General features: G+C 31.5%; 1 protein-coding gene across 1 annotated transcript; it reads left to right on the top strand.

The window, feature by feature from the left end:
• The first annotated feature begins 10,354 nt into the window (after window positions 1-10,354).
• On the top strand, window positions 10,355-12,923 carry LOC141683508 (heavy metal-associated isoprenylated plant protein 26-like). The gene is made up of 2 exons (XM_074488246.1): window positions 10,355-10,612; window positions 12,334-12,923. Exons 1-2 carry the CDS (start codon window positions 10,526-10,528, stop codon window positions 12,721-12,723), a joined length of 477 nt encoding a protein of 158 aa, XP_074344347.1. The 5' UTR covers window positions 10,355-10,525; the 3' UTR covers window positions 12,724-12,923.
• Window positions 12,924-13,807: the final 884 nt, after the last annotated feature.

Raw genomic sequence — 13,807 nt, 5'->3', positions numbered from 1 at the left:
GAGCGAAATGCACTCATTCAGATTCATTGAAAAAAATGCAAGAAAAAAAATATATGTTGTTATGTGTTTATACAGAATTGACCAAAAGTGAGCTCTTTAATACTCGAGCAATTAAGTTCTAGGGGACTTTTTTCCTAGTGACCTAAGGCTTGTATAGTCTGGGATTCACTAACCTAACACTCACTACATGGGTATTATTATAAAAGTCTTTTGGGACCTCATTCATTGCACGCTCAAATAAGCATTTGTGTTTATATATTCATTATAATAACATGAATCCTTGTATAACTCTAGTAAAATGAGGTGTTGTGAGTCATTATGTGTTTAACGTTCATTTTATTTATAAACTTGTGATTATTTTGGCGAGAAATAGGATATGATTATTGATCTAATGTTGGGATTATATCTATTAAGTATCGCACACACGCACGTTTCTGGGATGTAAGTTGATTTGTGGGATTTAGTTGAACTCCGTTTCGAATAGTTACATTCTTACAAACATTGCTTATTGATTGGTTATAGTTATTCCGAGGGGATCATTGAATTTTCACGTTGTTGCATTCATGCTTTTATTTTGTTTTTAGTGTTGAGTCTGTTTATGCTTGAGGAAAAGCATCGATTTAAGTTAATGGGGTGTGATAAGTGGAATTTATATCCACTTGGAACGCTTCATTTTCTGCTTAAGTTGGTGTTTTGGACTCAAGTATTTGGTATTTTTTATGTGTTTTGTGTAATTGCATTGCAGGGCAATAGTCAGAGGAGGAATTGAGATTTTCAGTAAATTTATGCTAATAAGATATCAGATTTGAAGTCTGGACCTCTCAAATAAAGAGAATCTCATTAAATTCGCGTGGCCTATTGAATCGCCCAATTCTAATGAGCAGAACTCAAGATACGGCCAAAAGAAGAAACTGCAGAAAATCACAGAGGCCAGGCGCGCCCGCGCCCAAGGCAGCGCGCCTGCGCCCGTTTGGCAGAAACAGAGCGCGCCTGTTCCAGCGTGCCCGCCAGAATGCTATAGAATCCTGTTTTGAGTGGAATTTGATGATTATAAGAGTCCACGTCCACTTGGGGCTTATATATAAAGAAAAAAAGATGTTTTTATCAACAACGAAGCCAGGGAGAATAAAAAGAAGACCTAGAGCTGTAGAGCACACGAGACGGCTAAGGAGAAGAAGAATTAGTTTCATACTTTTGTATTCTTCGATTTAGGCGATACTTTTGGATGCTTGCTTTGTTCTTGTTTTAAACCCTAGTACTTTTATATATTCTTGCGTAGTATTCTGAACTTATTAGTACCATATTTTCATTGGAACTCATGGTGACGATGCGTTCGATCATGAACTAATCTTTGTCATGAGGTTCTAGTAGATTTATTTATGGATTTCAATAGTTGATTGTTCTAAGTCTTTAGTGTGTGGTGATTTATGATTTCCTAGTTTGGTTGTGCTTATTCGTCTTTGATGCGTAGCTAACATCTAAGATTGTTCGTTAATCTCTATTGAAGCGAAAGTGAATATAGAGGTTTAGAACTTGCCATGCTAGTATAGGTTTATGTATGAATTGACATGCATAATACGTAGTGTAATTTTAATCATCTTACACACCCTATGTAATCATAATAAATAACCTGCTCTTCAACCGTTATATTCTCAAATCTTATAGACATATAGGGTCTAAGCATAATTGGTGTCTACTTAACTTCTATCTTAATTGTGGATGCTTAGTAGTAGGGTATATGTATATCGAAAGATAGCGTATACTAGTTTCGTGTTATCTGATTAGTTATCATCACCATCGCATGCTATTGATAAAGACATAAACTTTGAATGAAGTATTTAATGAAGTTAGAATCCCATGTTTTATTCACATATAAGTAATTCACTTTTAATCTCTTAGTTAATGTATGCTAGTATAATATTTTAAGTAGTTAATCAACTCGAATCTGTTATTTATCTTAGCTGTGAATGATAATCATACATTGTTGCATAAGTGCATAATCTGAACTTAATCTAAACCAGTCTCTATGGGAACGAACTTGACTTACATCTTATACTATTTTTGATCACGTACGCTTACGTGTATTTTCGTATGTGTTTTAGTGCGAATAGTCGTGCGAGTTTCCACCATTGTTAGACATCTTTTCCTCCTAAGATTCGATTTGATTCAAGGCCCCTCCTTCTGGCACCAATTAGTCAATGGAGGAATTTGGTTAACAAAGATTTAAGGTTAGCGACCAGAATCAAGATCTGCAGTAGTGGTCTTTGGCCGTAAAAGTCGTCGGAGTGTGGTGATTCTGATGATTCGGGGGCTGAGATCGTAAGGGTGTTTAGTGGTGGCGTATAGAGCTCTCGCTTGTAATCCCTTACAATATGCGTACCTCCTTTTATAGAGGATCAAGCACAACGCAGTTCTTGAAGAACAATAAACCTAGATGGACTTGGCTTCTCATTCTGTGGCCCAATAGGAGTTGTCGAACCAACTTCCTATTATTACTCGAATATTGATTTGCTTTAGGAGTTCCCAATAATGCAGCCTAGTCACAAAGTCCCAAGGCTCGGTTACAACTTCGAAACTTCACGGATAAAGAAACACTCTGGCCGGTGGATATCCCATTCGTTACTGCTATCTTCGTCGATCGTAACCGCAGGTATAGCCATGACTAACCGCAAATGCTCAAGCGCATCATTGTCCCCAAATAAGGATACCCCACCAGACTACAAAACAAGTGATCTCAAGCGTATAAGTACAAAGTGCGAGATCACCACAAAGTCTCCCGACGAGGACAACTCGACGAATGCACATATAGGGCTCCCAAAGCACACACTAAGTGTTTAAGACCGTTCTCTTACGAGGAAAACTCGCAAGATAACAAAACGACGCCTTCAATATATTTTCTAGGATGACAGCTCCCAGGGGCTTCCTTCTTTAGGCGCGCCCTAATAAGTTGGATTCCTACGGAGGCTCCCCGCATGTTTAGGGCCCTAGGAAGGTTGGATTCTTCTGGAGGCTCCCGCATTTTTAGAGCGCGCCTTAGGCATGAGAGGTCCCTCCGGGGCTCCTCCTCTTCACTTGTATTCTTCTAATGTTTCATTCACTTCCCAGTTTAGTTGTGGGAGAAACCTCCTTGCTAATCCCTGATAACAGAACGACGCCTTCAATATATTTTCCAGGTTGACGGCTCCCGGGGCTTCCTTCTTCGGGCGCGCCCTAAGAAGTTGGATTCCTCCGGAGGCTCCCCGCATGCTTAGGGCCCTAGGAAGGTTGGAGTCCTCCGGAGGCTCCCACATTTTTAGAGCGCGCCTTAGGCATGAGAGGTCTCTCCGGGGCTCCTCCTCTTCACTTGTATTCTTTTAATGTTTCATTCACTTCCCAGTTTAGTTGTGGGAGAAACATCCTTGCTAATCCTTGATAATTATTCATCTTGTATTCCGAAGCGGCCACCCCGTGCGGTCGTATAGCACGGGACGCGCATTAAGGGGTCCGAGGATATTTTCCTGAAACCTGGACCATTCCTTACTTCTTGATAGCTCTACTACTTCCCCTAATTTCACAACAGCTTTTAAGGACTTCTTCACCAATACTTGTTCGTCGTCATCGTCTTCTACTATAGCGATAGCGGTCGTCGCAACACTCTTGTCGTTGCGACTGTCGTAACATTCTTATCGTAATGACTGTCGTACGCCTCCTTAACTATAATCATTATATGCTTTTAATGAAGTGATTGTTGTAAACTTTTACATAGAACTTCATCAACGACGGTCGTGATTCCTCGTCGTAGCGGCATTCGCTAACGAATCACATATCGTGATAGCCCTGTATAGGACGCGCCTTAGACTCGAGAGCCGCGTTCTCCGGAACTCGTGCTTCTTTTTACTCGGCGATGATCCGACTCATTTTCTTAAAGACCCAATAAAATACCCGTGATTTTTTATACAATTTAACATTAACTTTATATTATTAATTAACAATTGTATAGGTTTATTTTGAAAGTTAACAAAAAGAATTAGTAGAGTAAACAACAAATGTACTACTAATCTATTTACCGTATAAAGTTTCAACACTATAATATTATATTTTTAAATTAAAAGGTATAATACATATTTATAATAAAAAATTTAATATAGTTTAATCAAACTATTATTTTGTTAGTTTGATTAAAATAATAATTATATAATTTTTTTCTGATATATATATTTACATTATAAGATATAACTTAATAATATAATAAATATTAACTTTTATGTTAAATGAATAAAGAAGAGAATGTTTACTAAAACTTAATTATGAGTTATTCTGGTAGAAAATTCTTCAAAAAGTTTATTTATAATTATTTATTTAATAATTTTATAAAAGGTATGAAATCGTAATATATTTAGAGTCGTATAATTAGAAAGTTTCATTGGTGTTTTTTATTTTATATATCATATTTAATTATATTTTATCTAAAAATAGTCATTTTAAAGAAACTTGTATATACCATGGAATTGTGAAACTTTAAAATTGTTTTACAAGTTGTTCTTTCATATATCTACTCAAATTATCTCGTCATTTATTTAATTTTATTAAGAAACGGAAAACTAACCATGTATTATCTTGACATTTGGAACACATTTTCTCAATTTTCAACTGTTTCTTATAAGTGAAAATTTCAGAAAATTTTAGGAAAACAAAAAATAAAAAAGTGGAAAGCAATTCATACATGCACTATACAATCTCCTGAATTTATACGGAAAGATAAGAAAGGAGGAAAATAGAAATTTTAAATCGCATCTCCTGAATTTTTCTAGAAAAGAATAAATCTGAAAATTATATCAATTCATTTACATGATTTTCATTAGGAGGAAAACTTTAATACAACTTCTCAGTTATTTAAACAAGTGAATACAAAAATTAGTCACATTTTATGACAACGAGTATATTTTTAATTCTTTTTTTCCTACGTTGAGGTAAAAATGAACAAAGGTTTAGAGAAATGGGATGAATGCATGATGGTGGAATAGATAATGATTGATAAATTTGTATTTAAGAAAAAAGAAAAGAAAAAGATAACGATCGATACCAAAGAGTGAGAAGATGACAGAGGCCCAAACGAGGTAAGCGCCCGGAAATGGGCAAATAATAAAGCGTTCATATTTCATACTCATCATCATCAGCTTATTTATCATTTTCCTTGCTATTCTTGGTTTCTTATCCAATGTCTGTTAGTCGGTCAAGTGATAAGATTCGGTCTACTTTAAATCATTTTGGATTGTTTGACTTGGTATTGCGGTTTAAATTGTTATTTTATTAAAAATTGTTGATAAAAATACCTAAATTCAGAAAACTGTTTAACAATATTTGTAATATTGTCTGTTGTGGAAAATGTATTGAAAAATATATTTTTTATGAAGATTTAATTCTCACATTTGCTAATGTTGTCAATGTAATTTATTTCGGAGCAAATCGTGATTTGTGCCTGCTATTTATCATATTTTTTAAGATAAATGTATATTCTTGTACACAAAATAGAAATATATTCATGTATTTATACATTACTAGTTTATAGCCCGTGCTTTGCACACGGTGAGCTCAAAAATTATTTAATAAAATAAATAAATATATTTATAATTTAAATTGAATAATATGATTATGAAAGATTAAATTATCTATATAATAAGTGTATTACATCTACATATTATGATAAATTTATTTAAGAACTAATTCCGTTACATATGTTATTTTTATGTTATATATTTATGAGATAATTTCTATAAATATATCTGTTAAAATTTTAATTTTACTTCAAATTTGTATTAAAAACTTACCATAAGTGGTTTTCAAAAAAATTTACCATAAATAACACAATTCATATTTAAAATTGTATTGTAAAGTTTCTATAATTAAAATGGGTCATAATAATTAAAATGGGTCATAATAAGTACATGATCTTTTATGAACCTAATATGATACCAAACCTAAAAATGGATAGTTGGGTCAAATTAAAGTTAAAAATCATATCCGAACCAAAATATGAATACCAAACCTTAGGAAAGGGTTATCCAGCAATTTATAATATATAGATTTTAATGTTTACACATTTCGGAAATCAGAAATATTTTGTTGAGATATCAATTTAAGATTTATCAGACGATTTTTAAAAACCCGGATGTTTTATCGACGATTTATCAGGAATCGGTAAAATCGGACAAATTAATTTTGATCAATTTATCGACAATTTTTAAAAAAATCGACCGAGTTTTAAATCATAATTTTTTTATTATTAAATCTTTCTTAACTTCAGGAAACTTACTTCAACCAGTTTTTTTATTTAAAAATATATTATTCGATGTTAAAACCTTTATTTGCAAGTTGCAACTTGAAACTCCGGAAGACAGGATTAACCTGAGTTCTACGATAAAGCTCGTACACACATCTATGCTGTTCATGTATATATTATATTATAATAAACGAAATATTAAAAATTTTGTAGTCGATACTTGCTAAAATTACTTATCTGTCCTTACCTATTTATTTTAATTTAAATTAATGTTGGGAAGTCAATTCTAATTTTAATTGATATTAAAGTCAGTTTTCTCCACCAATTTAAATTCTATTTTATATCCCACTATATATCACTCTAATTAATTTTAAAGTTAACTTGTTTTAACAATTTAAATTAATTTCTTCTACCAATTTTAATTCTATTATATCGAATTTTATATTATGCTAATTGATATTTCTAACTAAAATAAATTTAAGCAAACTAAATATATTTAATTGGCTTTTGTTGATATAATGGGCCTTGGGCTAAAACGAAATCCGGCTATAAAATTATATTATTGAATTAGGATAAACAAAATAATATATATTATTCTTTTAGGAAAAATATATTATACAATTGATCAACACACACAAAATTAAAATTAAAAATTTAATTAATTAGTTTTGGTTGACATAATTAACTTTAGTTGATATAATGGGATTCGGGATAAAATATAATATGACTATAAAATTATACTATTAAATTAAGATAAACAAAATAATATGAAAAATATATTACTGTATACAATTATCAGCGCACACAAAATTATAAATTAAAATTTATCACGACGGTGATGCCGGGGTGATAGCTGAGGATTCCCATCTCACCCCCACGTGTCCCCCCCAGCTGTAAGCTCTTGTATTACTGTGCATAAACAAAGAGTTTTTACTCGAGACTAGAGTTATTAAGGGGTCGTTTGGTTCGTTGGGTGGTATCGGGTTGAAATCAGGAATCAGGTTAAGCTGATATGGGTTTGGAACTTGATACTTGATATCACCTGTTTGGTTCAAAATAGGATGAGAATATATCTCGTTCATAAACTAATTGGAATCAAGAATCAAAAGACATTTAATTATTATTTTTTGTTAATTAATTATTTTAATATTAATATCTAAAATTATACACGATCACTTGACAATCATAATTAGTAAGGCTAAAAATATAATTTTTTTGAAAAATATCTAAGGCTAAAGATATTTTTACAAATATACTATAATTTTTAAAAAAAATTGGAAAAATATTTTTTTATTTAAAAAAATGCTATTTTCCAATTTTTTTACGAAAATACTGTTTAATGCACTTGATTCAATTAGATGCAATTTTCGACGAATTTATGCCACTCCATGTAACCTCAAATACAACAAAAAAAATTTGATTCAACTAATTGTATGTCTGCTTGATTTTGGTTGATTCTATATTTTTTCCAAAAAAATTAGAAGATAGTAAAATTGCTAAAAGAAATAAATAAAAAAAGCTAGTATTTTTGATAATTTTTCTTACTAAAATATGAGTTTATAAATATTTTTACGTAGTATTTAAAAAAATTAATTATACATTCACATTTTTTATTCATCAATATTAAAACTAGAGCTAAAAAAAGAATTATACTTTAGTTAAAAAGAAAGACTAGAGAAAATAATAAAAATGATACCCAAAAGTTTGATTTAGCTCATACCCACCTATTCACATGAGTTTCTAAACCCCATAACTCATGGGTTTCAGGAATGAGTTTTAAAACAAAATTTTTTTAACCAAACACATGGTATGAGTTTTATCCATTCCAACCTCATACCTCATACCCAGATTTATTGAAACAAACACCCCCTAAGACTCGATTTGGTATTTGCACACAGCTACAGAAGCTTTTTTGCTGAAAACTTATTAGTGTTTGGTAAATTTTATAAACTGTGGAAAAACGCTTTTGGTCTAAAAACTGCTGTTAGTAAAAATATATCCTCATATTTTTGAAAAAAATTGTTTTCAACTTTTAATGAAAATAGATATCAGTTTAACAATCAAATCTTCTCAAAAATATTATTTTTACATATTGTATCTCAAAACATTCATAAATTAACAAAAATACCAAACAGTCATCTAATTTTCCTGACAGCATTTTTTCCACCAGCACTTTATTTTTAACAACACTCCCAAACGGAGCCTAAAACAGAATATCCAACACTTAGCAGTAAAATAACAAAGGTAACTTACAGCTGGTAATCGGGACCAAAGATAGCACGAAAAATCCGTTCAGAAAAAATTCCGATTAGATATTATTGGTCTGTCTTAAGAAATCACATATTTTTCACAAAAATTGAGTATCATATTGTAAAAGCCCAATTTTCGATAAAAACTAGCCTAACCCGGTATAAATCCGAATTTTATAATATTTTTATTAAATTTTTGAATAAAATTTTGGATAAATTATACTTTATCCGAATTTATTTTAAAATTGAATATAATTTTGAATCAAAATTTCTAATTTTTTTTTAAATAACTGATGCATACAATGTACACATTTTTTATTGATTTTAAGACTAAATTATGTAGACGTGCTTATTAAATTCTAAACTATGATGATTAAAATATAAATATTTTGTTCCAAATTTTAATTAATAGTGTGCACGCATATATAAAAGTATAAATTTTCAAATATAATCTAAAATTAGTATGATAATCCGTGTAAAGTACGAGTTATATTAAATTTTATTTTTTATTTCTTCCAATAGGGTGATGGAGTCGGTTCATGAATTATTTAGTAAGTAATATATATTAATAATTCTAAAACAGCTATTGAGTAATTTTTTTATATAGAAGATTGTAAATCTCGTAATCAATTATTTATATATATTATAAGAAGTTATCGATATTATTATTGTATGATAATAAAACGTATTTTAGATATCAGTGGACGGGAATTGTTTGTTAAGTGTACTTCTCATCTATTAACTCTATATGTCGTTATTCATTTTTTTTGTAATTACAGTCACACCCCTATGATATATGAAAACTTATTAGCTCAACATAATAATTTTAAATTATTATATTTTTATATTTAATCAAGTAAAGTTGATTTAGTCTAAATGTTTACTTTTGAGTCGGATTTGTAAATTAACTAATTTTTTTACCTATTTGAGTGCAAAAGTTGATATTATAAATTTTATAATGAAATCTCTTCATGAAAATCTCATACCATTTTTAGTAGGTTAAAAAAAGTTTTTATATATGTTAACAATGTTGAAAGTACAAGGACGATAGTTTTAGTAAGTCTCACATATTTAACTACTTTAAATCTTAATTATGACGTTTTTAATATACCTACTATCACTTTTATCGATTTTCCTACCTTATATTTAAGTCAACTTATTTTAAATGTCTCATATCTTCTCATTTCCATCACTATTGGTCTACAATATTATCACTTTATTATCTTTAAAATTCGCTCGTCCTCATAATATTTTCTATTGACTAAATTACTAAATTGATAAAAAATCAGATAGTGATGTCCTTATCATGCTAAACTACGATCACAACTTATCCGTCTAAAATACAAACACAACTTTTTCTCAATTAGTTAATTATTTTTATTATAAATCCATTATTATCATCTATATTTACATGAATATATTAAAATTAATTTTATGATATAATTTGATCAGTAAAATTTTAGAAATATTACTATATTAACGAAACCTGTACATCGTATGGAATTTATGCTAGTAAGGTTGGAAGGAGAGATAAGTAATTAACTAAATTGGCTTAAAGTCCATGTTCACATTCACATATAATAATTGCAAAGAAGTAAGAAAATTTTACTTTCATACTCAATAAAATTAAAATTATCAATATTAAAATTGTTTGAAAAAACCCAACAGCCCGAATGTCCGGACCGAAATATGCCAGCTTATTTGGAAGGAAATTCGGCCGACTCAAATTAAAAAAAAAAAAACCGAACCATACCGTTTTTGAAGAATTCGAATATATTATAATTAAACTCGAATTCAATTATTGGGGCCCACTGGGACCTATATAAAGAAGGAGATCTCGGGAACTCAAAACACAAACAAGAGTCTAAGATATTTTATTTCATTTATACATCTTTCGAGTCAAAGGGGTAGTTCTTTTTATGGGAGAAGTGAGTGTTGAGATATTACAATTGCACTAGCCAAGTGTGTTTGAGAGAGACAAAGGGTTGAGAAAAAAGGGAAAAAGAAAACAAGAAGGATGGGTGCACTAGATCATATTTCTGATATGTTTGATTGTTCTGGCAGAAGCAGCCACTCCAAGTACAAGAAACGCAAGCAGTTGCAGGTACCCTTTTACCCACCAATATTCTCTTCATTTGAAGTTTATGTCAAACACACACACACATGCCATGATATAATTATAGTTTGCCTTTCTTTTTCTTTATAATCTTGATTCTTCAGATAGATCTGTTGTTCTAATAAGCTATTTGTTATGTCTTCATATATGATATTATGTCTTGGTTCTGGTTCTTTTACAAGGGCTCAATTATCTTGAAGAAATGGGCATGAGTTAAAATTTGTATAAATTTGTGTATAAGTTAATAATCAAGGAAGCATTGCAGAGGTTATAGGACTGTGACCCATCAAACATACTTACAGTTCTATTCTGTAAATAGATACTATTGGTGTTTCAAAGTTGATTGAAGATACATGTGTCTAGTGGAATCCTAGGAAACAAAAACAACTGTGTCTGTAATTTAATTAATTATACACTAACTAATATACTTGTTGCACTAGCAAAGATTACTTAACTAGAGTTCATGATTTGTACCCGAATTGGAGTCTTTAATATTAGAAATCAGAATTAGTTTGTAACAACCAGCTAGTTGCAGCAAGAAATATAAGTTCATAAGCAAAAAATGACTCCCCCTTCATCACCTTACATTAGATTGCATTAAGACCGTCCATCCATGGTAAATACTCCCTCCATCCCATTAGATTGTTAACATTTTTCAAATTATGTGAGGGAGAATATAAACAATGTTATAAACAATGTTAATAATTCAATGGGACAGAGGGAATATCAAGTAATAATCCTTAAATTGAACGGCAGTGATGTGATGTGATACTCACCCCCTTTCGTGGGGGGTTCCTTGCTTTGTCTTGTTTCTATAAAAACAGTTTTTTCTTTTCCCAAGTATTTACTACTTCTATTATAATTATTTGCGTATGAATAAATTGAGAGAAGACAGGTTTCAGGAATGATCCAGGCTAACTTGTGGTGGCCCATGTAGCACATGTTTCTTGGGGTCCACTAGAGTTTATTCCTTTTTATACTTAAAATTCTTGTTTGCTAGCTTTTAGTTAGGGTCCATGGCTTCTTTAGTTAGCAAAAAGAAGATACCTAAAAGAGAGATACAGCCATAATATACCAACCTGTTATGCACTGCTTTAGCAACAAAATCTATAACTTTCTTGAACTATTGATGCTTGCTTGTTTGGACTCTTTGATCATTTCAAAGGCTAAACAATATTTTAAACTTAATAAGTTATAAAATGGTAGTATTGAACTTTGAAGTGCATTTTCGTACACGTCAAAACAGATTTTGAAAATACCACTAAAGCCATAGTTTTATGGTCCTAGGTCATTCAGTAACAAGTAGCAACGAACTCATAACGCGATTCATTTCATGCGTTTAATCTTGACAAATCTTGGAATTTCATGTGTTTTATTAAGAATGTAAAAGCATTCTTTTTCGTGGTTTATATATATTTTAAGAATAGGTAGATGAGGAGGTAAAAATTGAACTCTAGACCTCTTCTAGCACTAGAAATACCATTGTCGTTGCTTAAAATTTGTTCTTGACCAATTCTGGTACAATTGTACTAGACTAAAAAAACGAGATAAGATAAATTTTACCTTAAATTTAACTATGTTATTATGTATTCATATTGTGCATCCTGACTTTGTGATATCATGCGGTTCATTTATATCTAGAAGCGTGTATTTCATATAATTTCTTACCATTTAAATTTTGATAATTAAAATTGCTTGGTCGAGTTCAGACGGTAGAGGTTAGAGTGAAGATGGACTGTGAGGGTTGTGAAAGGAAAGTGAGAAGATCTGTGGAAGGAATGAAAGGTGTAAGTTCAGTTGATATTAATCCCAAGCAGCACAAGCTTACTGTTGTTGGTTATGTAGACCCCGACAAAGTGGTGGCACGTGTGGCTCATCGCACAGGAAAGAAGGCGGAGCTTTGGCCATATGTTCCATATGACGTGGTTGATCACCCTTATGCACCCGGTGTGTATGATAAGAAGGCCCCGGCTGGGTATGTGCGTAACACAGAGTATGTTGACCCGCGTACCTCTCAGCTGGCCCGTGCCAGCTCTACTGAGGTGAGGTACACCACTGCATTCAGTGACGAGAACCCCCAAGCCTGTGCTATAATGTAATCATCAGCAGTCCAATGTAAAACTTATGTGCAATTGTTTTATCATGTTATGCTTTGGTTGTATTTGTTTTAGAATAATAGAATGAAGTGTTTGGCTTTGATGTGACAAGTACTGTCTAGCTGGTAATGTATGTTTGCAAGGATTTGTTATGAAGTTTAGAATTTGCCGTACAATACACAAACGAAGAAGGTTATCAATGAGTCGTGAATTTCTAGATATAATACCAACATACACACACACACCACTTATGCGGGACTTGTTTATCACTAAGATGGAGTCGATATCTTATTGATGCATAATTTTCAGGAAGATCCCCTGATACACTGATGTGTATCTCCGTGCAGTATACAATACAGTAGTTCTTTGAATCCTTCTTTTCATGATAATAAAACGCTTAGGCACCCACATTGCGGTTAAGAATACCCTCTACCTGCCATCAAAAGAGGGATGAAAATACCCTGAAGGCAATGGTCTCTTTTACTCATTTTCTGGTGTATATGTTGTTGGAAAAACAAACTCATAAATTGAACTAAGTTGCTGGTGACCGCATAAATTTCATATGAGTATATAGTTGTGTTGTTCCGGTCACTAATCCAGATAATGGCAATTAGAACAATATTTTCCTTGATTACTAATGTAAATTATTTAAGCTAATAATATCTCTTCTGTAATGAGATGTGGAAATGGACATATGGGGACATTGAAAAGAATTCAAAGATGTAGCTATGTCTTTTTTTCTCCACTTGTTAAAGGGTTGCTTTAGGAAACGATAAAGCTTAATGTTGCAGGGCCAAGAATTAATCATGGTTTTGTAGACTTGACAATTGAGTGGCTGTGAATTTCAAACAGGGAATGATTGACATGCCAACTTCATAACCATAAGATTATTCAAATTTAATCATACAGTTTAGGTATGAGACTCTGAAAGTGATGGTCTTGTACGCATCCTGAACATCATGATACTAATTTGCATAGAGACACTGTGTTAGTGACCTTGCCGACAAGAGATATTCAAGAAAAAAGCAGATAACTAATTGATCACGTAATTACAGTGAGATAACAGAAATTCAAGAAAAATGCAGAT

Source organism: Apium graveolens, chromosome 9, assembly GCF_009905375.1.
Source record: "Apium graveolens cultivar Ventura chromosome 9, ASM990537v1, whole genome shotgun sequence".
Taxonomy (NCBI): domain Eukaryota; kingdom Viridiplantae; phylum Streptophyta; class Magnoliopsida; order Apiales; family Apiaceae; genus Apium; species Apium graveolens.
Note: the sequence above shows the minus strand (reverse complement) of the source record. Positions and strands in the feature narration are given on the sequence as shown.

What these genes read in the sequence shown, in the direction of transcription:
- LOC141683508 (XM_074488246.1), top strand. Translation starts at nt 10,526, where the DNA reads ATGGGTGCACTAGATCATATTTCTGATATGTTTGATTGTTCTGGCAGA. An exon ending in AGAAACGCAAGCAGTTGCAG is followed by an intron (nt 10,613 to 12,333) that starts GTACCCTTTTAC and finishes GGTCGAGTTCAG; the next exon opens with ACGGTAGAGGTTAGAGTGAA.